The 25930-nt window shown below is 44.6% G+C and overlaps 1 protein-coding gene across 3 annotated transcripts in view; it reads left to right on the top strand.

The window, feature by feature from the left end:
• CNTN5 (contactin 5) overlaps positions 1 to 25930 on the top strand; it is a 1171322-nt gene that overhangs the window by 1140903 nt on the left and 4489 nt on the right. For all 3 annotated transcript variants that reach the window (XM_090030265.1, XM_090030258.1, XM_090030254.1), the window contains 3 exons: positions 12075 to 12261; positions 12674 to 12786; positions 14110 to 14278. In XM_090030265.1, the coding sequence (XP_089886391.1) occupies positions 12075 to 12261; positions 12674 to 12786; positions 14110 to 14278 (469 nt within the window). The remainder of the gene's footprint in view (positions 1 to 12074; positions 12262 to 12673; positions 12787 to 14109; positions 14279 to 25930) is intronic.

Below are 25930 nucleotides of genomic sequence, written 5' to 3'. Positions count from 1 at the left end.
AAAAGGAGTATTTCCAGGGGGTAAGGGGAAGGACTTCTGATGGCGAAGGTCAGGGATTAGAGGGTGGGATTTCCGGTCCATGGCAACCAGGGGACAGGGCAACTGTCAAGGAGTGGGACTACCCATGTGGCCCTCGACAGGTCACCAAAACTTGTTAAGCAGCCCTCCACCCAAAATAATTTCCCGTCCTTGGCATAGGTTGACAGACATGGCCTCTGGAATAAGAGATTTAATTTAAATGGATTTATTTTTACCAATAAAAATGTATTAGATTTCAATTTAAATAAAGGTAGTCCATGGAGAGAGAAATCCTTTTCTGCTGCCCCTTGCCCTGATGAAGGCAAGAGTGGATTTCTTTCCTTCTTTTCAAGGTGTATCATACCTTTACTTGAGGACCATTGACTGAGGAGAGGAGGGTGGAGCCAAGTCTCCTCCCATTCTGCTCCCTTTTCCAAAAACCTCCTTGCACACACTATGTTTCAGGTAGCCTTGTCTCTTCTGTACCTCCTTTCCTAAGAAGTTTTAAGCTGAGTATCCTTTGCTGAGTCACGTAGGTGAGTAAAGGTAAGAGAGACTTGCTCCCATCCTCTTCTGCCTAGCTGAATAAGGGAAAATGTGGTCCAAAGACAACATTGTTGATTCTTTTGATATCACTTTTTTAGGAGGGATTAAAAAGACCAGCTTAGAGTGCTTCTGAATCACCATTAGCTGGATTTTTTTTTTTCAAAAAACTTGGTCCAATTTGATTGACATGACTGAAAGTTCCCAACAGCATCTGCCAGGAATGCAATAGGAGGGAGTATTGAGTGGACATGAGTTGGCAACAAGGCCAGAAAAATAAGTCCACCAAAGGAGCTTACAAATGCCTGCCCTCCACCACAGGTTGAGTCCTATTGTTCCAATGAAAAACTTATTTCATTCACAAAAGATTTAAAAATAATTATTTTACCTCCCACATGGGAAAGTGTGACATAGCATGATACCATCGTACTGGCTTAACCTATAAACAGCACCCAAACGATGTTTAGATATCCAGATACTTTCAAAATTGACTAGTTTAATGGGGATATTTTTAGCTAAAAGTAATTCTGGACAGAAAGTAATTTTGAAATACAGGTAAATATTGCTTTTATGTTCAAAGTGCTGTTGTATCCCAGTTAAAGTGTTTCAAAAATACCAAAATAGCAGGCAGACACTACATTTTCATGTGTCAATTTGTATGCTGCCTATGGTCAGTATAGCAGTGACAGCCACCTATATGGTGTTCACATTTCCTGGCCTTTTAGCAGAAGTGTTATTAAGATTTTTTTTCAGTTTGAATATTTGGTCTCATGTCAACAAAAATGACAGAATTTTTATTAGAGATGGACAAGTTAGCAGTGACCCAGTTTCAGCTCCAGCCCAGTTTGCACTTTGTACTAAGATGTAATGAAAGGCAAAATAACTTTTCCAATTTCACATTGTCATCTCTGAAAGACAGCCTTAACATTTATGCCACACAAGTTTTATGCAAAGCTAATGACACTTATTTACATCTTCGAAAGTACACATTACTTTTGACTCCAGTTTAGATTTGTCAGCAGCCCCCGAGCCTTACTAAAAATATGCCAGCTCTCTTCTAGAAATAAAAGCAGTTCATAAATGTTGACAGAGTGGTTCAAATCATGATAGAAAACAAGCAAATAAATGAGTATTGCAGTGTGAGCAACAGTAACTTTTTTCCAAATTTTTTTTTTTGGTGGTACTATAGAAAAAAAACCCAAAAATCTCGGACAGAAGTGAAATCCATATATGCAGGTGAAACCAATAAGAAGTTAATGCTGAGGCTGTTTTCCTTTCCATATGGTTCATGTTTAACACCTGCGGTTTAGGATCTATAACCTAGAGAAAAGTATAGGTTAACCTCAGGGTTTATTTCTTTTGCACTCATCACTAGTGGGTGGAGGGAAATGAAAGTCTTGTCAGTTTGGCAAAAGTAATTGTTTTGCTGTTGACTTTCTCTTTACATTTCTGAAAACTTAAAGACTGAGATTTAAATCCCAGAATAGGTGAGAAAGCTCTTGTGTCAATGTCACTGGGATTCCCCCAAGGATTTAGTGCCTTGAGGCTCATTTTAGGCCTAGTTTGCCAAACAGCTAATACAGGAAATACTGAGTGCCATTTTCACAGAGGGTTATTGAACATAATGACTATTGCTTATGGTCTGATTTCTCCTGTCATAGAACAGCATCTGCCTATAGTTTTCTCTCTGCACTGACAGCTACCTCATTTTTAAACCAGCTGAATGGAAGACTGTGTCTACATGGCAGTCTCATCACAATCATGCAGTACTTTTATTCTTTTAATTTAGTGGACTGTGTAATTTAAGGAAACTTAGGAAGAGGAGAGGAGTGTGATGTATATTTATATCACAGGCTAGAAAAGCAAGATTGAAAAATGGGTCTAGTCCTTCATTAACAAAAATGTCAGCTACCAATATTTCACTCTGTGGGAAGGAATGATTAAATAAAGTGAGCAATAGGCACAATTGGATTGCTGTGGGGTCAAGATAGTTTAACTCACAGGCCCCTGGCAGATGTTACACTTAAGACATGATTAACTGGATAAGTAGTGACCTGACCACACAAGTAAAATGAAGAATAAGCTACAAAGTTCTTACACAAAATATATTTAAAAACTTTGTGGGTGGTTCCTATCACATCTTTAACTGAACATGTGGCCAGTTCAAACTCTCACCTGCACCAGCAGGGGGAGTGCAACCATGCACTGTAATGGTGGGGAGCCCTAGTCAACTGATCTCTGCTCCCAGCTGCAGGAGTAAATCCACAGTTGGGAGCTCCAATCAGCTGCCCAGGGCTCCCAGCTGCAGAAGTGTATGGTGTGCTGCCTTGGCTGAGAACCAAGTTTGCTGCTTGCCAGTGCAGGGGAAACATGGGATCAGGCTTCTCCTATACCAGCAATATGGTGCAATGGGATCTGATGTAAAGATCCCGCAATCAAGCCTCCTATCATGCACATATGACATGGCAGAAAGTGTGATTGTCAGGATCCCATCTCAGATTCCATCGCTCTTTTAATGTCTATCAGGGGGTCTCAATAAGTCATATAATTTGCAAAAGTCTACACTTTTTGTGCAGCATAAGAATCCAGTGCAACTTCCTTTCAAGTTTTCCCAGTGTTTTTAGGCTCATAAGCCCACTTCTGGTCTCATGACCCGAATTTTGGTGTCAGCTTGGCTTTTTTATTTGTGACCCCACTTAAAAATCCTGTGACCTCTAGTTTAGTAACCACAGCCTTGAAGATTGAATCAGACCTTAAAAGCCCAGAGAAAAGTCTGTATGGTGTCCCCTTCCTTTTCAATCTCTGCTATACATGTAGCTGAAACTTTGCTGATGCAAACTTTTAAAATTTACTGAACCAAAAAAGGGATGCACAAATAAGCATATTTTAAATAAGGAAGAAATATACCATGTTGCGTTATGTGCCTCAAGGTCAAGTTAGAATAGAAGGTTTTGTCCTACACTAATGTATTACTTATTTTTTGGCAAGCTTCTTTCAAGAACTTAGTGCCAAAAAGTCCTGAATAGTGTGAATAGTATTTATTTTCTTGCTTTCAGCCAGTAATTGCTTTTTTTGTTGGGGCAAAGAACTGAGATTGAACTTCCTTTTCTCAGCATCCACTAGTTTTCTCTCTTGCTGTGTCTGATCAGTAGTCACGCTGGTAGCTCCAGCAGATAAAAGATGCAGCCACTTTTCATGAACTCTCCAGAACTATCATTGTGGCCTTAACACATTTTAACCACTGAAATTCTCCTTCTCCAGGATTTAAGTGGTTTTTCTGTGCAACATCTGGATGGCAGGCGTTCTGGTTTATGAACTCTTTACATATTTATGAGAGTGATTGTATTTGTGCCCAGTTTTGCTTCTATATCATGCATAATGAAGGCCTAAACAAATTTTATTTTTTAAAATGTGTGGTTTTTCTGCTTGTTTTTTAACGTTAGAAATAGCAAGCTGTGACCTCCTGGTTTTCACTGTTGAGTACATGGGATTGCAATAAATGCTATAAAGAAAAGGAAAGAAGTTTTTAGTTAGGCTGTTTAAAACTTTGCTGAAGGAACTGTCACTTGGAATATTTGCAGCTTAATCATTTTAATAAAATAAATTCCATTTCTATGCTCTGCATTGATGTTTAGAATCATCTTTGAGGTGACCAGAAGAGTACACCATCAAAAACACTCACAGTCCTGCAAACTCCCAGGATATCTGGGTTTTTTCCATGAAAATCCTATCTCCCAGAATCATGCCAAATTCCATCAACATTTTCATAGTTTCATAGTTGGTAGGGTCGGCAGGGACCTCAGCAGATCATCAAGTCTGACATGCCATGGCAAGAAAGAGTACTGGGGTCAAACAATCCCTGCAAGGTGTTCATCCAGCCTCCTTTTAAAAACCCACAGGGTAGGAGCCAGCTCCACTTCACTTGGAAGTTGGTTCCAGATCCTAGCTGCCCTGACCTTGAAGTAGTGCCTCCTGATGTCTAGCCTGAATCTATCCTCTGCCAGCTTGTGATGGTTATTTCTCATCAGTCCTGGGAGTGCTTGGGGGAACAGGGACTCAGCCAATGCCTGCTGGTCCCCTGACTAATTTGTAAATGACCACTAGATCCCCACTCAGCCTTCTCTTGTGGAGGCTGAACAGGTTCAGGTCCCGTAGCCTCTCTTTGTACGGCCTGCCCTGCTGCCCCCAATCATGCAGGTGGCCCTCCTCTTGACCCTCTCCATGTTGTCCACACCCCTCCTGAAGTGCGGTGCCCAGAACTGGATGCAGTACTCCAGCTGCGGCCTGACCAATGTCGCATAGAGAGGGAGTATCACCTCCTTGGACCTGCTTGAGAGGCATCTGTGGATGCACGACAAGGTATGATTGGCCTTCCCAACCGCATCCCCACACTGTTGGCCTATGTTCATATTGATCTCAATAATGACTCCAAGATCCTTTTCTGCCTCTGCACTGACGAGAAGGGAGTTCCCCAGCCTGTAGGTATGCTGCTGGTTCTTCCTCCCCAGGTGCATCACCTTGCACTTGTCAGTGCTGAAACCCATCAGTGCTGAACAGTACTGAAAGTCCTGTTTTCTGGGAGGGGAGGTGGCACAAAGCTACACAAGGATGGAGTAGCACATGGCTGTGGGGTGTGGCATGGGGAGTGGCCATGGCACAGAGAGTGCTTGATGGCTGTGTGGCATGGCTAGTGGCCCTGGGGTGTGGCACAAGGTGTGTGGGGAGCCATGGTATGATGCTGCATGGAGAGTGTCTCATGGCTACAAGACATGATGCAGGGAGTGCCCCCTGGCCCCACTGGCTGTGGCTATGTGGCATGGAGACCAGCCCCAGGGTCTGGTGCAGAACACATAAAGGGTGTGGCATACAAGGGGGGAGGCATGGCCACGGGGCATGGCATGGGGAGCAGCCACGGTGAGGAGAGCGCCTGCTGGCTGTGGCCATGCAGCATGGGGCTTGGCCCTGGGGTGTGGCACAAGGTGCTTGGGGGAATGTGGTGCATGGATGCACATGAGGGGGCCCATGGCATGGGGAGCATCCACCGTCTGTGGCTGCGTAGCATGCAGCATGGCCCTGGAGTGTGGCACAGGGTGCACAATGGGGCAGGGGACACATGGCACAGGGAGCAGCCATGGTGTGGAAAGTGCCTGCCAGCTGTGGCCGCGTGGCCTGCAGCATGGCCCTGTACTGTGACAAAGGGCACATGGGGGTATGGCATGCAGTGGCAAGAAGCCTCATGGGGAGTAGACATGGGGGGCACACCCCACTCCACAGCCAGGTGCTACAGCTGGTGGGCACTGCCTGCACCCCTGTGCCCACTCCCCTTGCGGCAACCTGCAACCGCGCACGGGAACATGGTGCATGACCACAGGGTGCTGGCAGGGAGCTGACGGGGGGCACGCCCCACCCCATGGCTGTGCATGCCCCTCTGCCATCTACGCTTGAGGCTCCCTGTGGCCACACACCATGCCCCTCGCGGCTCACAGCTGGTGGGTGCTCCCTGTACAGGGGGCTTGGCATGAGGCCACAGTGTGCCATGCAGGAAATGAGCATGGGGGACACAACCTGCCTCATGGTTGCATGCTACTGGCAGCGGGCACTGCCTGTGCCCCACATGCCCTGTCCCTGCACTGTACCCTGCGGCCATGTGTCCTACCCCCACACACACCCCGCTGCCCACAGCCAGCAGGTGCATGGCGAGCAGCTGCATGGGGGGGGATGGGTCATAAGTGGGTATGTGACATGTGGCCGCAGGGTGCCGTGCAGGGAGTGGATGTGTGGGGGTCCCTGCCTTGCGGCCATGTGCTGCAGCTGGTGGGGGCCGCCCGCGCCCCCCCGCCCACTCTCCTCAGGGTTCCCTGTAGCTGCACACCATACCCCCCTGCACGGTCACAAGCCATGCCACGCCCCCTGCACCTCCAGACCCTATGCCCCACAAGTGGGGAGCACAACCTGGCCCCAACTGCCTCCACCTGGACCTCCACCTCCTCCTGTCTGTCTGTCTGTCATCAGGCTCTGAGCTGTGCATGTGCAGTTGGCCCGGAGCTTTACGGACAGACAGACAGAAGTAGTAAGGCTTTTATTATATTAGAATAATAACAATAACAATAATAAAATACATTTTTAAGTCAGTTTTGGGGGATCAGATATGTTTTTTGAACACCTGAAGTCAGTAATACTCTGCACATCTCAACCTCTTTCTTGCCATGCCTTTTTCTTCTACTGGGTAGCTCTTCACTTTTACCAATATTGTTGCTGTTGTTACTAAAAAAAAAAAATCTTTTGTAGATTCCCAAGGAGCACTATCAAAAAGTGATAATGCTGAGCACAAATAAAGTACTCTAAAAGTAAACCTGTTGAAAAAATGAAAACAAATATATTTTAATCTGTTCCAAGTACCATAACTTCAAGGGCAATTTTTAACTTCAAAGGCACATAATTTTAATACAGAAATTTCACTTTTATGTTGTTTTGCTCTTAAAATTGTTTCACTCAATCTCCAGTCAAATAGTTGTGAGGAAAATACTCTCTGTATTGGAGAATTAACTATGCTACCACATTAAAATGAGCAAAAACACAAGTTCCTTGTTTGGGGATATAATATTTTTTGTAAAGTATCCAACCCTCAGCGCCAGATAAAGTCAGTTTAAAGAACAAATAAGAAACTCTTTCTTTAGTAAAAATATATATATCATCCTCAGCCAAACCCTATTCCAAGCACAGTACACATACTTTATTCAGGGTACTATGAGGCTACATAAAAGGTCCAGATAAAAAAATAGGTAGAAAAGCCCTTGCTATTTAAAACCATATACATTTTTTTAATGTCTGCAGTGTTCAGACTAATCCCAGCCACTTATCTTAATCAACAGTCTGTTTGAGTCTCTTTAAAAAAAAAGTTTGTTCTCTGAAGAAGAAAAGCTATTAGACAGATTGATGTGTGTATAAAAAGAAAAAGCAAGCAGACATAAACCATATATTAAAATGAAAGTGGAAACTCACCTGGCAGAAACATTTAAAGGCATTTTTTAACAGGGAGTAACTCAAGGGACTGTGAAGTGCATTTGAAACTAGACTGGAATCATTGCCCATTCATGCTTTGGTCTTCTGCTATTTTGTTTTTATGTAGTAGGTACATTTCACTGTGTTTCCCCTTATCCTAGAGTCCTGCCTGTGCTATCTATTCCCTTCTGATGCTATTTTGTATACATTTTGGGGAAGGTTGAACAAAACAGAGCTGTGAAATAGTCTACGTATGGCTGACATTTTTCTTGAATCAAGGGCCATATGCTTGCAATCTCCAAAGAGGCCATCAAGATGGACTTGGACACAGCTTCCTGTCTTCTCCTGGAAGGAAGCAGGGCTGAGTTTTTGCTTCTGTCCCCAACAGGACAGAAACTATTCTACTGCTGTATATCCAGTTTTTCTGGTGACTGTTAAATGCAAAATCTCTGGGGCCAGAAGCAGAGGCATAACTAGCGAGGACTGCACACTGGAGAAAGCCCTGTCAGAGTACAGGTGTAAGGTGAGGGCACCAAGTGCAAGGAGTAGAAGGAGCTCTTACTTGTCCTGGGGACTCAGAGTGCCCAGTTGCTGCTGCCACCTGACAGTCTGCCCACCCTGACTGTACTGTTGCTGTTGCTGTTGCTGTTACAGGACTATTGCAGAGCTGCTGCACCCTGTGACTGCTGCTGTTACACAGCATGGACTCCCTACAAAGCACCATTCTGGTCCCTCCTCTAAGTCAGTACCCAAAGCTGGCACCCTGTTTGCACACATCTCATTACACAGCTGCCCAGGAATTAGGCCCCCATCTCCTTTAGGGTAGTAGTCTGTGTTCAACAAAAGGGGTAACCAGCCCTGCCTAACCAGTGGCCCAGCATTTTGCTGGGAAGTGGGAGATGTGCACACTCAGACTGTGCTTACCTGGGGCCTACAACCTGGATCTCCTGCTTCCTAGGCAAGTGCCCTGACCATAGGTCACTGAGCTAAGAGGGAGGCTGGACCATTTTCTTCTTAATTTTTTTCAGCTTACATAGATTCCCATAGCTTCCTAGGAAGGAGTAGAATCTAAAATCCATATGAGTGAATTTAATAATGTATAAAAATTACATTATTATAAATGACACACTAAAGTCAACTATGCAGGAGCTACTTACCTACCTAACAGTGGAGCTGGATTTGAGCTATGGAGTCAACTTGAGACCACTGCTAACAACAAGGCTGGATTAACCCTTTAGCGGGCCCTAGGCAAACAAATTTCAGAGATCCATTTCCTAAGAAATTATGAATCCTAAAATTGTCAAGTTTTCTTCCTAACTCTCTGCCATGCTCACTGGTTTTCAAGTACCCTTTTCTCTTTACTGTCATCTAATGTTGTCAAAAAGCAATAGCATGTGGCTCTTTCTATTTTCCTGGTCACCAGACAAATTTTGCGCTTAAATCTCCTCTGCCTGGGGTCTTAGCAACTGTGTGGAGTTAGAGCAGAGTGGGTAGGAAAAGCCATCCCATCTGAATTCTTCAATCTACTAGAGTTTTACAATCACATTTATTGTCACTTCACTCCTAAATTAACATTTCTTAATTCCTTAAAGAATAGCATGGTCAGTGGATAGAGCACTGGAATGGGACCTGTGAGTTCCCTGTGGTATCCAGGGAGTTCTGCCATTGACTTGAGCGAGTCCAGGATTTCACCAGCTGGGCTCCATCCACAGCTCTGCCACGGGTGTGCTGCGTAACCCTGCACTAGTCATTTTTCCCCTCTGTTCCTCTCGCACCCTCTGTTACTTCTGACTGTTTAGATTGTACATTCTTTAGAGCAGAGGCATTTTGTGCCATATGCTTGTGCCAAAACACATTGGGGAAATCCAAGGCCAGAGAGTGGATGAATAGCTACAGATTATCTTTCCTTCCTGATCAGCCACTGCCTTCCCTTGATGGACTTTCTGGGATTTTTGTTGTCCATACCACTGGAGTAATGAACAATGAACAGGTTGATTTTGATAACAGGTTTTGATTGCAATTAGGGGTGCTGCCTATGCTGATAGTTTACCTGAAGAGGTAAAACCAGTAGTGAAGACTTAGGGAATTTGACCATGATATTAAGTACATTAAAGTACAGATGCGTCGCAAACTGGCAGAAGGGTCGTACCCAGAGAGTGGTGGTGGACGGGTCATTTTCAGCCTGGAGGGATGTGGGCAGTGGGGTCCCCCAGGGCTCGGTCCTCGGGCCTGCACTGTTCAACATCTTCATCAGTGACTTGGACAAGGGGGTGAAAAGCACCCTGTTCAAATTTGCAGATGACACTAAGATGTGGGGAGAAGTGGGCACGCTAGAAGAGAGGGACAGGCTACAACTAGATCTGGACAGGTTACAGGGGTGGGCAGATGAGAACAGGGTGGGTTTCAATATGGACAAGTGCAAGGTACTGCACCAGGGGAGGAAGAACCAGCAGCATACCTACAGGCTGGGGAACTCCCTTCTTGTCAGCACAGAAACAGAAAAGGATCTTGGAGTCACTATTGATTCCAAGATGAACATGGGCCGCTAATGGGGACAAGGTCAGGAGGCTAACCTAACCGCTCCTTGTCGTGCATCCATAGATGCATCATGAGCAGGTCCAAGGAGGTGATCCTCCCCCTCCATGCGACATTGGTCAGGCTGCAGTTGCAGTACTGCGTCCAGTTCTGGGCGCCCCATTTCAAGAGGGATGTGGACAACATGGAGAGGGTCCAGAGGAAGGCCACTTGCATGACCGGGGGCAGCAGGACAGGCCCTACGAGGAGAGGCTACGGGACCTGAACCTGTTCAGTCTCCACAAGAGAAGGCTGAGGGGAGTCTGGTGGCTGTCTACCAACTGGCCAAGGGGGACCAGCAGGCAATGGGAGAGTCCCTGTTCCCCCGAGCACTACTGGGAGTATCAAGGAATAATGGTCATAAGTTCACTGATTGTAGATTCAGGCTAGATATCAGGAGGCACTAATTCACAGTCAGGGCAGCCACAAGCTGGAACCAACTTCTAAAGGAAGTGGTGCACACTCCTACACTGGGCGTCTTTAAAAGGAGGCTAGATAATCACCTTGCCGGGGTCGTTTGACCCCAGTACTCTTTCCTGCCCATGGCAGGGGGTCGGACTTGATGACCTGCTCAGGTCCCTCCCGACCCAACCAACTATGAAACTATAAAGAATAAAGAAAATAAACACACCCACGTAGATGTAAGGAATGTTATTGTTATCAGATCAGAGGGGATCATTGATCTATGTTAACAGAGTTATGCTTATTTACCTGAATTGAATATCTGATCTAAAATTGCAATATTGTGTCCATTCCTTCTGTTATTTTTAAGATAGTACCCTTAGTCCAAACCTAGAAAGCAGCATAGACCCAAAGAATGATTTTATGTTCCATATGAATCTTGATTTCTTTGATTCACTGTTTTCTTGGGTACTTTCTCAGGAGTATAATGTCACCTTTCTTTTCTCAGAGGAAACTGTATCTAGGTAAATATCAGCCACCTATTCTGAAATAACCAACCTCAGGGAAAAGGTCAAGTTGCAAGTGTTCTGTGCATGAATCAAAGCAACCTGAATATAAGGCATTTGAATAGCACTTCAGTGACTCCTTCTGTTCAGGGGGAGAGCGGAGCCATGGAAAATGATATAACCTCACTGAAATCTGTGGGTAGATAGATCTACAGGAAAAAGTCTTAATTTTCTTCTGTGACAGTTTGTAAATATCTGGGCCCTGCTTATAGAAGGACCCAGATTTCTTGTCCCAGGAGCACAGTCTCTAAGGGGACATGACAAGCACAGTGCAGGTACCAGCGGTCATGGACTGGTAACCACCAAAAGTCACTTTGTCTTCTGTACACGGAAAGGAAGAGAAGAGATATTCCTTCTAAATTACATTTGACAGAAACCTGTCCTTATCTGAGTAACTAAAATTGAACCCCCTTCTCTCTCTTCTCTCCCCCAGCAATGTATTCCCGTAGAATAAACCCACTACAAGATTTCCTTAGGTTTTCTGTCATATCTTATTCATTACATTGACAGAGATCTCGTGGCTCTGTATTATGCAGAGCCAGAAAGAAAATACTGTTCATGCCATTTCCCCAAATGATTCAGTCAAAGCTTTCCAGATTGAATGGTAAATGTTTCTCATGACCTGCGAGAGGTGAGCTCTCCTTGAGTTCTTTGAAATACTTTTGACTTCCTGTCAGCACTTATTCTCTGCTGTTCTGTCTTGCTAGTCACAACATCTCATGCTGGCAGAATGTGATGCATTGCATTTCAATGATGCTTTAAGTAGTAATGTGACATTTTGACTATAGCCATCCGAGGGAACTCTGATGAGCACCACTGGAGTGTGAGCTAATGTTACAATTCCCACTTGTTTAAAAGGAGCTGTTAATTAGACAACAAGAAGGATTTCCACAAAAACAAGTGAAAACACATACAGAGGAAGCTGCACAAATGCTGAAATTAATCTTCTACGTGGTCACTTCTTGGCAGGTTGCATACTGGAGAGATATGGAGCAGGAAGAAGCAGCAGAAAAAATCAAAACTGAGGGAAATGAATCATCCATCATTCTGACGGGATTAGAAGGAAACACATTATACCACCTAACAGTCAGGGCCTATAATGCTGCTGGATATGGACCACCTAGCACAACTGTGCATGCTGCCACCAAGAAATCCCGTAAGTGACCCGAACTTCTGTCTCAGTGGGGAAAAAAATCTTCGCCTTTCTGGCTTTCCCTATACCGCATATATAATAAGCAGAGCTAATGCATAGCTTTGATTCATGGTTTAAATCGTAATTCTAAAACTGACATGACAAATTTGATATTCACAAAAAAACAGAGGTTCTCTTCCTGGAAAACAAGGCTAAGCATTTGTGATACTGGAGAGAGATGAAAGGATTCGGGTTCATAAGCTTTGTAGAATATCTAATAAAATGACACTCCTGGAGCAAAAACCACCTTATCAGCCTCTGGCTAGAGAAGAGATCCTGCCTATGCAGATAAACATAAATATATTAAAAAATCAAAATGCTTACCAGAATAAAAAAGTGCATTTAAGTGCATAATGTTATTTCTTCTTTTGCTCAGCTCCCAGCCAACCACCAAGCAATATTATGTGGATGCAAGATGGCTCTCATGTGTCTCTGGGATGGGAGCCAGTCAGACCTCTAGCAAATGAATCTGATGTAATGGGGTATAAGGTTAGTCTTCTCTCGTTTTCATTCACCTTCCCATGTTCCAGGCTATCAAACCATTCTCTCTTCTTCTTCCTTTTTTACTTTCCTTTATCTTATGTCACCAAAGTATGCTGTACAGATTTTCTACACTTACTCCTAACTAGAACATAAAGAATAACACAAAAAGAGTGAAAAAAATTAAATATTCCAATACTCTCTGTTGTGCTCATTAACTGATGATTATAAACTGAATGAGCACCATCTGAGGTGATTACTCTTGTCATCTCTGGCCCAAAAGTGGCTATTAATAAGACCAGACTGCAGTGAAATCCATGCTAACACTTCAATTTAACTGTGTTTACAGTAGGATTTAGGGAAATGCAGAAGGATGAGGCATCTTAAATACCATTAGAATTAATTTTTTTGTAGAGCAGAAGTACAAATACTGAGATTTGTTATGATCATGTTGGTGGTGTTCAGCAATCTGTGACTACAACATCTGGCATGTTAAGTTTTTGAAGTTTTGAAGAGTGAAATCTAAACTGAATCTAAACTGAATCTTAAGTAACTTATGACATAAATGGGAAAAATATATGCTTTTAAATCATAACAAAATTATTTATGTATCTATGTATCTATATATCTATATTGATCTATTGACTGATCAATCATTCAATAGATAGATCTATATACAGTGTTTATGTATGTGTGTATCTCTACATATATGTGTATGTACACACACACACACACACACAACCTGGTAGTATTGTATAACAGGAAATATCATCAGGAAAATGTAAAAAGGTTTGGATAAAATCAAAACTGCCTTAACCTTTATCAAAATGTTTGAGGTTCAGAAAAAGTTCAGTTAACTTCCTTACCGTTTCACACTTCTCTGACTTTTTCAGTTTTGCCTGGGAATACAAGTCCTTGGACTGACATACTGCAGGGACGGCTACATATGCACCTGCTGCATTTCTCACCTACCCAAAATGAAAGACTAGTGTTTTCATAAGAGGGGCCAGATCCCCAGTCAGTACTGTTCGGCTTAGTGAACTGGTTACCTTCACCACATGAGGTTCTGTTCCAAAGTATCTTCCTCCAATTTAAATCTGGATATTCACCAGCACATGAATTTTTGGATGGAATATGAATGAGAATGAACTTTAAAGGGGCCATGGGGCTAAAAATAGCCTGGTACTGGGGAGTTAGGAAAAATATACCCTCACGGCCTCATTTCTCAAGCAAAACACTTTTTGCTATTATTGGCAGTTTAGTCTGAGTAAAGAGTCCAGCGTTTGGCTTAAAATTTTAATGATGGTTTTAAAGTGCCTTTGTAATTTGCAGGTATTGTTTAGACAAGAAGGTCAAAGCAACAGTCAGGTCATTGAAACACAGAAAACCTCTGCAGTGGTTCTTCTTCCTGATGTTGGCGTCTATATCATAGAGGTTTGTGCTGTCAGTGAAGGAGGGGACGGGACAGTCAGCTCCCAAATCAGAGTGCCATCCTTTTCAGGTAGGTCACTTTTAAATTTTGTATGCAGAATGTTATGGTTTTTAAAATTATATCATCACTTTTACTAAGCAGGTGCTGCCTAAATTAGCCAAGAGGAAGTACTCACAAGAAATCCACCTAGGAACTCCTATTTCTTGGGGCAGGAAGGGACCTGTTAGATTGGGAATCACAGCCTGAAACTTCTCTCCTGAAACTAGGCATTTGAATTATTCCTTCAAGAGCAGAGCTCTTTTCTTGAAAAGAAGAAAAGAAAAAAAATCATTACTGTGGGATCACTGCCTTTTTATCTAGTATTTTAGTGGCTTCAGCAGTTACTCAAGATTCCTCCTCTGCTTGAGGGGATTCCCAACCACATCCACCTATAGAGTGCCCCAACACCCAAGCTACAGGCTAAGCAGGGTAGGCAGGGACACATACCACCCCCCATACTGAAAATAATTCAGATTTTCTTTAGATAGAGGAAGAGAGCAAAAAGATGCATGATTTACCAGGGGAGAGAGAAGCATACATTCTGATACCTGTTCAAAGGATTTGTTTGCACTTATCCAATGACTTTTCAACCTTAAATTTATCAGGCACCCTTAGGATAGGACCTAGATTTCAGATTCCTCTGTACCCACTCAGATGAGTGCCATAATCATGCTTTCAGACTATAGGGGGCATAACATTCCCATCTTCCACATCCTGGGTGAGTGCTCTAACCACTGAATAATTGAATAAAACACCCCATGGGATTTTATGCAAACTTAATTCATGTAAATGCATGCTAAATAGCTAATGGCTGAACACATCTAATGGATCATGCTTTTTAGGGGACTTGGGTATAGAAATGACCACAACTGAAGATACCCATTGGGCTTAGATAGGCACTGTTTAGCCCTGTCAAAAGGGCATAAGTTCTGGACATTTGCAGTAGGTACTTTGGCTTTTAATTGCTGGGTTTTGTTTGTATTAAGCCATATATTTCTTTGGTATTTTGTTTTTAACTGCAGTTTTTAAGGACTGCACCATTGGCTTTCGGCACCTAAGTCACACCTTGTGAATCTGGGACTTAGTTTTCAGGAGTAGGCAGCCCTCAATGGACTCAAGGCACCCTCCATTATTTTTGTGACTTGAGTGGCACCCGATTTTAAAAACTAATTAATATATGACAGCGCTTACCTCCTTGCATGGAGAGAGCAGTGCAAGTGGGAAATCATCCAGGAAGAGATAAACCTGAGCCTGTGATTATCTCCTTATCTCCTCACAACTCACAGCACCCTTCAAAGGATATGGCAGCAGCCTTCTGGTACCTCAGAATCCTTGCTAAGAATCACTGGTCTGTAGGTACTATGTCCCAAATTTATTTAATGTAGTATTCACGTATAAATTAACTTGTCAAATGGTGTGTGAGGGAAAGTTCATTTGATCTAAGCACTGCTTGTTGAAAAGATTATAAAAATTGAAACGAACTTAGACAACCTGGATCCACCCTCTCTGTGCCAATAGCTCATCTAACCAATAGCTCATCTGACTTCCTGGAGTTCAACTCATTCACTCATTGGCTGCATCTACATGAGCATGGTTGTTTCATAGATTCATAGATTGTTAGGGGCTGGAAGGGACTTCGCAGATCATCGGGTCCAGCCCCGCCACTCCAGGCAGGAAGACAACTGGAGTTAGGTGACCCCAGCAAGGTGACTGAAAACCTCCAGGGTAGGTGACTGCATCACCTCTGGAGGGAGTTTATTCCACAGTCTGGACACGCCCAAAGCAGCCTTCCAAGAGTTTATATCCATTGGCCCTGGTCTTCCCCGGGGGTGCCATAGTGAACAGTTGTTCACCAAGCCCCTGATGCATTGGTTTCCTGGGGAGAATTAGTGGTGGCACACCTTGTGCTGCCACTAGTTGGCCCTGGGAATGCCTGTGCCACGCACCCTCTGGTGCAAGGCAGATTACCCAAGGTTGGATAGGGGAGGTTGATGCCAGCACTGAACTGGCCCCAGCAGCCTTACCTCGGGTACTGGGGGCCTCCCAGGTCTGCAGCAGTGGTGATCCTGCTGCTTGGAGCCTGCCCAGCAGCCAGAGTATGTCTCCAGCCAGCCAAGCTCTGCCTCCGCATGTCCTACTCTGCTTTTTTCTTTTTTTTTTGTGCAGGTTTTTTTGACCCTGGATACTCTTGCAGTGTGGAGAACAGTTGAACGTGCAGTATGTGGTGTCACAGGCATGTCTGCAGTGCCACATACTACACGGCTGTGCTCGTCTGGATGTGGCCATCAGGAAGTTTGATTTAAGACATTTGATCCATATTCCTTCTAGTTTATGAACTAATGCCACCTTTTTCAGGGAAGGAGTCCTCTCTTCTTTCTTCAGTAGTCCAACCAACACTTAAAAAATCCACCCTGGAAACATCTGAACAAGATGCAGTTGAACAAGGACTAGTGCAGAGTGCTGCACCTGGGGAGAGGGAACCAGCATTATGGTTTTAGGTTAGGGGATGACCCTCTCAGCAGCACAGAGGCAGAGAGGGATCTTGGAGTCAGGATTGACTCCAGGATGAATATGAGTCGCTGATGTGACGAAGCAATAGGCAGAGCCAACCACACCCTGTCATGCATCAACAGGGACATCACTAACAGGTCCAGAGAGATCTTGCTCCTCCTCTATGCGGCACTGGTCAGGCCACAGCTGGAGTACTGTGTCCAGTTCTGGGCGCCGCACTTCAAGAAGGAGGTGGAGACCCTGGAGAGGGTCCAGAGAAGGGCCACTCATATGGTTGAGGCCTCTGTGGCCAGCCCTATGAGGAGAGGCTGAGGGACCTGAATCTCTTCAGTCTCTGCAAGAGGAGACTGAGGGGGGATCTTGTGGCTGTCTACAACTTTATCAGGGGCCAGAAGCAGGGACTCGGGGAAAGTCTGTTCACCAGGGTCCCCCTTGGAGTCACCAGGAACAATGGCCACAAGCTGAGGGAGGATAGGTTTAGGTTAGATATTAGGAAGAACTACTTCACAGTAAGGGTGGCCAGAGCCTGGAATAGGCTTCCCAGAGAGGTGGTGCTCTCACCTTCCCTGGAAATCTTCAAGAGGAGACTGGACAGGCACCTGGCTGGGGTCTTATGACCCCTGCCACCCCCAGTGCTCCTTCCTGCCCATGGCAGGGGGTCGGACTAGATGATCTGTCTAGGTCCATTCCTACTTATTGATTCTGTGATTCTATGATTGCCTTTAGCTAACTAACAACCAGTGCTAAATCTCCCATTCCTAAGCAAGCTCACAGAGGACCTAGTCAAAGGCCAACTACAAGTCTATCTATGAAGTTGATAGTCTAGCACAATTTAGATTCAGGTCAAAACCGAATGATCTCCTCCTGTTCATAAGCAGACATTCATTTTTATCCTCCTGGACCTTTCAGTAGTATCTGATACTGTCAACAATATGGACACTATAGCCACAGCTGAGTGAGATAGTGAGGATACAAGTTAATGGCCTAAAATGGTATGAGTTTAGCTGGAGAGATGAATCTAAAAATTAGCGATAAAAAAATTATACTTTCCTTAAGAGTGCCTGTAGATGTGCTGCAAGGCTGCTCTGATGTGCTGTAATTAGTAGGGTAGTGCAAAGCTTCAGTCACTGATTTGATTCCAAGGAGATTTGGCATGATTCAGCAGCCAAATCCCCAAATTTGAATCGAATCAGGAGACCCATTAACCTCTCCGAATCTAATCAGAAGCCTCTGAATTGATTTGGAGATTTTCAGAGAGATTTGATGATTCGGCCATAGACACAGCTTTATATGTTTTTTCTTCATATCTCAAGGTACCAGGTGCAGCTTGTGAACACTGAGATGATGAGGCAGATGGAGCATCCCACGGGACTGCAGAAGTGGGGATACTTCTGGCTCACTTCCAGGTCCACCACTGAACATGCGGGGGGGTTCCCTGTGCTCCTGTAGGATGCCCCATCCATCCCACCATCTCAGTATTCATGAGCTGCACCTGGTATCTCAAGGTATGTAGAAAAACATATAATGTCTATGGCCTAATTGCTGATTCTCCAAATCAGAATCGAACTTTCAGTTTCAGATTCAACATAATTAAATTGGGACAATGATCCAAATCAGCGAATCAAATCACTATTTCCCGAGTCGGGCCAAATCTGAATCCAAATCGAATACTGCCCGTGTCGCACACCCCTAGTAATTAGAGTATGTCAGAGCAGACTCAATTAAGTCTCCTGGAATGTGGTAGTTACTGTGCTCTAGCCAGCTTCCACATCTCATATATCAGTGTCCCTGTACTCATTGAATGAGCTGTAGTTCAAGTGCCCCCACCACCATTTTGAATCATGTGGATGCTGATACATAATACACTGCGGTGCTTTAATTAGTGTGGCTCCAGCAACACGTTTATGACACACATCCATCTGCCCTTTACCAAACAGAATCACATCACTAGCATTAAGATGATCTAATGTTTGGATGAAATCAGGCCATGAACAAAGAACAACTGTTTGAAACTGAACTCAAGGAGAAAAGCAGTGATGCTTGTGGACAGAGAAAAACTTTTAGAAGATTTGGTAGTCAGAGTGCCATTTGCTTTTGTTGAAGGTAGTAGACACACACACCTGGTTAGTTAATTCAATCCATCATTTACGAGTATTCATGTACTCTTTACTGACTAGGTTATCCTATAACAGTATCACCAAATCCATCCCCATGCCTCCCCACTACACACGAATAGTAACCTGGCCTCAATTATTCATGCCTTCATTAGTTTTCAGCTAGACTGCAACAATGCAATATACCTGCATATGTAGCTTCCATTTTTTAGGAAACTCCAACTAATATAAATCCAACTTCTCAGAAACACAGGCAACCGTAAGCACAGCAGAATTCTCCTCTGGTCCCTACACTGGTTTCTATAGACTTTTTACTCAAGTTTAAGGCATTAACACCTAGCTTAAAGTTATTTGATGGCTCTTGTCCAAGATATGTGTATAAGGTTCCATGAAGAAGTATATACTTGACAATATTATTTCTGTGGCACGAAATGAGCCTTTTACAGTAAAGGTCAAGCATGTCTTTGCTAGACATGGAGTTTTATACAGCACCAGCCAAAGTCTGTGGGAAGAACTCCTACAAGAACTAAGGGTCACAACAGAACCCACTATCTTTTACAACCAGGGGAGAGCCAATTTCTTTGACCATGCTTAATTTAATACAAACATAAAGAAAACACACACACACACATGCACATACATACATACATATGTGTGTATATGTATACATATCTCACCTTGTTTAAAATGCCAAAGCATTATGCTGCAGACGTCTCCCTCTGTGAAAAAACTAAGAAAAAAATATGACAGATATTAGCTATCTTGCTTAATGCATTTCTAGAAACAGATTACAAAAATGCACACGGTATAAGAACCTGGATAGAACATAATAGTTGGTAGAGCTACTGTCTCTAGATTTTTACAAAAGCTGCATTACATGCCAAAATACCCAATGACCAAATTATGCTCTCAATTACATTAGTATACATCCAAGCTAACTCTAGTACATTTATATCAATATAACGTATTGAAGTTTGATTCTTAGCTACATCTCATTCACATTGTCTCCCTAACACTCACCTTTTTAGACACCAGCGTAAGAGAAAGAGTTATTCTTGGAGGAAAAAACACCTTATCTCAAGCATAGAGAATGGAAGTGTCTGTTTTGTCGACACTCACCACACCAACCAATAGCCATGTTATGATGGTATTCAAAGTGTCTGCCTACCAACTACATGATATACTGTATTGTTTTCTCCTTACATTATATAACTATAAATTTGATTAATACATTTATAACCTGCATACATTTCAAATGAGCTAAAGAGATTATTTACTTCCAGGATTTCTAGTGAAATGGAAAGTTAATTATTTTTTACATCTTGGCTAAGCAGAGATATTGCATTTGAAAAGAAATTTAAATCAGTCTCAGTTGTAATTAAAATACTCTTTAAATATTATTACACCGGGGGCTGCCTGACATGAAGTTAACAGTCTTATGATTCTAAGTAAATAGTGTCAAGGGAGAGATCTCAGTTGGAGAATGATGTTGGCCAGATATATTGCACCACACTGTGCCTTGAGACTAAATACCAAGCAGACCTATCATCCTGGGAACTTCCTGCATTCTCTGAGGCAACATAAATGCTATACAACTGATGATGTGAGGAAGGGATAGGATTACCTGGAGCAGAATAAAAAAGCTGCATATTAAGAAATGATTAAAGATTAAAGATCGTAACAGAGGAAAAGTGTGTTGGTGCATGCAGCGATATTGTGAAGAGGTGAGGGACTTCTTGGGATGACCGAGAGTATGGACATATACCACACCTACTACAGAGTAAATTCACTTCATTCCATAGTAAAAGCAGAATAGATGCACGCCCTCCAGCACAAAGTTACCTCTCAAAAAGTACAGGGTAACTAAGCAAATATAAACAGATCAGCTTCATTGAATAAAACACACATTACCCATTTTCCTGTTCATCTATCATGTGGGACAGTGGGAAATGCTCCCTGCTTGCCAAGACACATCCCAGGGAAACTCCATGGTATGTCTGTAAACAGCTAGCTCCAATGCAGCCCCAGAGCTGAGACTGGTAATCATCGGTTTGGCAGTCCAAGCCTCAGGGTGACACCCATGTATTGACACACATCTAGGGAATGCCAAAGGGAAGAACCCAGGGAGGTGCTCCCAGGGCTTCACAGGCCCAATCCTGGATGCTCTGGGAATGGGGGATCCCAGGATGCACAAGGTCTGGACCCTGAAGCCCCGTGAATGCCTGCCCAAGGCATCTGGAGAGTTTTGGCAGATCTGGCCTGCTCACACGCTCTCGCCTTAAAGCAAACAGACGTAAGCTGCAAGATCTTAGCACAAAATCATACCACCCTTGTCACAGACACAAATTTGGGGCATTTGTAACATGACAAAGGACATAGATGTTTGTTTGCTTAGACTTTGACTGTCATAAATATTTTTGTGACAGCAAAAAGACAATGCCCATTTACTCTTAAATTACACCACTGTAATAGTCATGTAGCCAGTCCCCTAATCAGCTTTGTCCCAGGATAGCCCTCTGCTCTGTGTAACTGCCTCCCTGTCACCTCGTGGGCACACACCATAATAGCACAATTTCCATTGTGGGCAACTTGCTTGAGAGAGCTGGTTGTAGGCCCAATCCTTACTACTGAGCTAATGTACTACAGAATAAAATTTACAATGAATTACTCCATTGTAATCATTTCATATATCTGCACCCTGAGACAAGAAAAATCAGTTGATAGTATCATTTCAGTGAACAAATAGGGCTTGCAATCCTGGAAAGTCTCACTTTCAAATACCTCCAATTTTTTAATGTTTTGACATTATTTCATTTTGTTGGCCCTTGCTAAGGAAGAGAAGTGCGTTAACTTAATCTGTGACTCCTGCCCTTATAGAAATGATGCAGCCCCCTAATAGCTTATAGTTCTCCAATTCTTTCAATGAGGAGCCCAGTGCATTTCCATTGTTATACCTACTCCATTCCATTTTGTTAAAATTCATCTTGATTTGGACAGCTACAACACTAGAGTTAATATTGCTGTCTCTTACTTAGATACGGTGGTTCCGATAAAAGTCTCTGCTCCTATCTGTCCAAATCAAGATGGATCTTAACATAATGGAATGAAATTGGTGTCACACTGGAAATGCTACCCCTGGACTACCCCTGGAAAGAACTGGAGAACTTTGTGCCCCCTGGGGTGGAATAGGGTTGGTCTCCAAAGCTAGCCATGTACTTCTGGGATGAACAAAGGCTAAACCCTTCATGGCCTAGTAGGTAAAGAAGGATCTTGATGTAAGTATAACAGTGCCTTAATCAAGGCCTAGAGGGTCATAGTATCATAGTACTTAGGGGCAGAAGGGACCTAAACAGATCACCAGGTCTGACCCCCCTGCCCCAGGCAGAAACGAATACTGGGATCATATCAACCCAGCTAAATATCTGTCCAGCCTCCTCTTGAAGATGCCCAAGGTAGGAGAGAGCACCACCTCCCTTGCAAGTCGATTCTAGAGCCTGGCAGTCTTAACTGTAAAGTAATGTCTCCTGATGTCTAGCCTGAACCTTCTCTCTAACAATTTGTGGCCCCTTTCCTCCTAGTAACCCCAGGAGGTGCCTGGGGCAACAGAGCCTCCCTCAATTCCCACTGGTCCCCTCTCATGAGTTTGTAAATGACCACCACATCCCCTCTCAGCCTTCTCTTGTGGAAGCTGAATAAGTTCAGGCCCTTTAGCCTCTCTTCATAGGGCCTGCCCTACTGTCCCTTGAACATGCGAGTGGCCCTCCTCTGGACCCTCTCAATGCTAGCCACATCCCTCTTGAAGTGCAGCACCCAGAACTGGATGCAGTACTCCAACTGTGGCCTGACCAAAGCTGCATAGAGGAGAAGGATCACCTCCCTGGACCTGTTTGTGATGCATCTGTTGATGCATGGCAAGGTGTGGTTAGCCTTACTGACCACTTCCTCGCATTGGCAGCTTATGTTCATCCTGGAGTCAACAATGACTCCAAGATCCCTTTCTACCACCGTGTTGACAAGAAAGCTGTTCCCCAGCCTATAGGTGTGTTGCTGGTTCCTTCTCCCTAAATGCAATACCTTGCACTTGCCTGTGTTGAATTCCATTCTATTCTCATCCACCCACCTCTGTAACCTGTCTAGATCTAGCTGGATTCAGTCTCTCCACTCCAGCGTGCCCACCTCACCCCACAACTTGGTGTTGTTAGAGAATTTGGACAGCATGCTTTCCACACCCACATCCAGATCACTGATAAAGATGTTGAACAGTATAGGCTCCAGGACCGAGACCTGGGGGACTCCACTGCCCACATCCCTCCAGCTCGAAACCGACCCGTCTACCACCACTCTCTGGGTGTGACCATCTAGCCAATTTGCCACCCATCTGACTGTGTAGGCATCAATGCCACAGTCACCAAGTTTTTTTAAGAGAATGTGGTAGGAAACCGCATCAAAGGCCTCCTTAAAGTCCAGGAAGATGACATCCACCCCGACACCCTTGTGACCTGACTTTGTGACCTGATCATATAAAGAAACCAGGTTAGTTAGGCAGGATCTGCCCTCAATGAACCCATGTTGGGTGCCCCTGAGCAATACCTCCCCTGCTGGTCCCTTGGAGATGTGCTCTTTGATAATTTTCTCAAAGGTCTTCCCAAGGACCAAAGTAAGAGTGACTGGCCTATAACTGCCAGAGTCATCCTTTCTCCACTTCTTGCAAATGGGGACCACATTGGCCCTTTTCCAATCCTCTGGTACTTGGCTGGAGCCCCACGAGTGCTCATAAAGCCATGCCAGGGGCCCCGCTATGACCCCTGCCAATTCCCTCAGCACCCTGGAGTGAAGGGCATCTGGACCTACTGATTTAAACACGTCCAGCCACTTCAGAAGTTCCCTAACTAGGTCGTCCCTGACCCTAGGCATGGTGATGCCTCCCCTGACTCCATCTGCAATTTGAGTGGGTGAAATATCCTGGTCCCTCCTCAGGAATATGGAGGCAAAGAATTTCTTAAAGAGGCCAGCTTTTTCATTTGCTGCAATCACCAGATTGCCAAGCCTATCCTGTAGGGGCCCCACGTTACCTGGTGCCTTCTTCTTACTTCCTATGTATTTGAAAAAGGACGTTTTATTATCCATAATTCTGGTCACTAGCCCTAGCTCCATCTCTGCGTTGGTCTTCCTAACAGCCTTCCTGCAGTCCCGAACAATGGAGATGTAATCTTTCTTGGTGATAGCCCTTTGCTTCCGCTGTTTGTATGCCTCCTTTCTTGCCCTCAGGCATTCCTGGAAAGCTTTGCCAAGCTATGGGGTCTTCTTAGCACTTCTGCTCCCCTTGGTGTACATCAGGATTGACTCCCTTTGAGCTTGGAGAATCTTCTCCTTGAGGAACAACCACCCTTCTTAGACTCCCATCTCATTGAAGCTCTGAGACCCCAATGCCTTTCCTACTAACCTTCTTAGCTTACAGAAGTTGGCACTCCTGAAGTTGAGGACCTCTGCCTTGCTGCTTGCTTTCACCACCCTGTGCTGGATAGTAAATTCCAGCAGGCGATGATTACTGTTGCCCAGGTGGTCGAGTACTCGCAGACCCCTCACCAGGTCATCACCTTTGGCAAGGACCAAGTCCAGCAAGGCGTTTCCCTTGGTGGGACTATGCACCTCTTGGGTTCCCCTGACTGTGTCATTCATTCCCACATGGATAAGGACCATGGGGTCTAGGTCCTGTATCCCAGCTAGGAACCTACATGAGCAGTTGGACCTGGCTGACTGCTCCTCCCAGCAGATGTCTGGGTAGTTTAGGTCACCCATGACACCCACATCCCTTGACTTTACAGCCTCCGTGAGCTGACCTGAGAATTCCAGCTCCAGCTCATCCTCCTGGTGAGGCGGTCTGTGGTAGATGCCAACTATCAAATCCACAACCCCCTTGCATTCTTACCCAGAGCGCCTCATTTTGCCCCTCCTCTGACCCCATCCTGATCATTGACAATGTGTATTGCTCTTTAATGTATAGAGCTACACCACACCCCCCTCTTTTCCATGCTCTGTCTTGCCTGTACAGCCTGTATCCCTCAATGTCCACTGCCCAGTTGTGGGTAGAATCCCACTAGGTTTCCATGAGCCCCACTAGGTCTGGAATTTTGCTAGCTAGTAGGAGGGCAAGTTCCTCCTGCTTATTTGCCATGCTGCAAGCATTTGTGTAGAAGCATTTGAAGCCTCCTGTAGGTGCCCATGATGCCCCCTTGTTCCTAAGCCTGCCCTGGCCCCTGTCACTTACCTGGGTACTACCTGTGTGCGTCACCTGGCTTGATGGTGAAGTGTTCTCGTGTTCCTCTGTATCCCTGTCCCCCAGCAAACCTAGTTTAAAGTTTGCTGGAAGAAAAAACACATTTACCTTTTTTGGGAGAGATGAAGCCCATCTCACCCGAGCATGTCCTCTGTGTGGAAATACAGGTCATGGTCCAAGAACCCAAGACCCGCCTGGTACCATGAGCTCTGAAGCCGCTGGTTGACCTCATTGATGCACGTCTTGTGGTGCTGTCCATGTCTGCTCACTGGAAGGATAGAAGAAAAAAACATCTGTGCCCCTGTCTCCTTGAGCTTTGCCCCTAGAGTTTCTCATGATGTGGTCTGGGTTTCCCCTGACTGTGTCATTCATTCCCACATGGATAAGGGCCATGGGGTAAGGATCAGAGGGTCAGATGAGGTCTGGGATCATCTCCATGACATCCTGAATCCGAGCTCCAGGCAGGCAACAAACTCATGTGCCATGGGGTCAGAGCGACAGGTGTACCCCACTGCTCCTTTCAGGATGGAATTGGCGATGATGAGGACCTGGCATCTCTTCCTCTTGGTATTTCAGTAGCTCTTGGCCTGTGCTGTGCTTGGAGTGGCATCAGTTCCCTTGGAGGTATCCTCTTCTACCTCCTCTTCCATGGCTGCCAGGGCCTCGTACCTGTTTCCCAGCTGTACCTGGGGAGCTGACACTGAGGTAGCATGAGTAGCCCTGGCTCTGGAGGTGACTGTCTGCCATACCTCTGCAGTGGGTGCCTCTTCGGTGGCTTCA

Source organism: Crocodylus siamensis, chromosome 1, assembly GCF_052110815.1.
Source record: "Crocodylus siamensis isolate JL-2025a chromosome 1, ASM5211081v1, whole genome shotgun sequence".
In the NCBI taxonomy this organism is placed as follows: domain Eukaryota; kingdom Metazoa; phylum Chordata; order Crocodylia; family Crocodylidae; genus Crocodylus; species Crocodylus siamensis.
The sequence above is the reverse complement of the archived record's forward strand: the minus strand, read 5'-3'. Positions and strand labels throughout refer to the sequence as shown.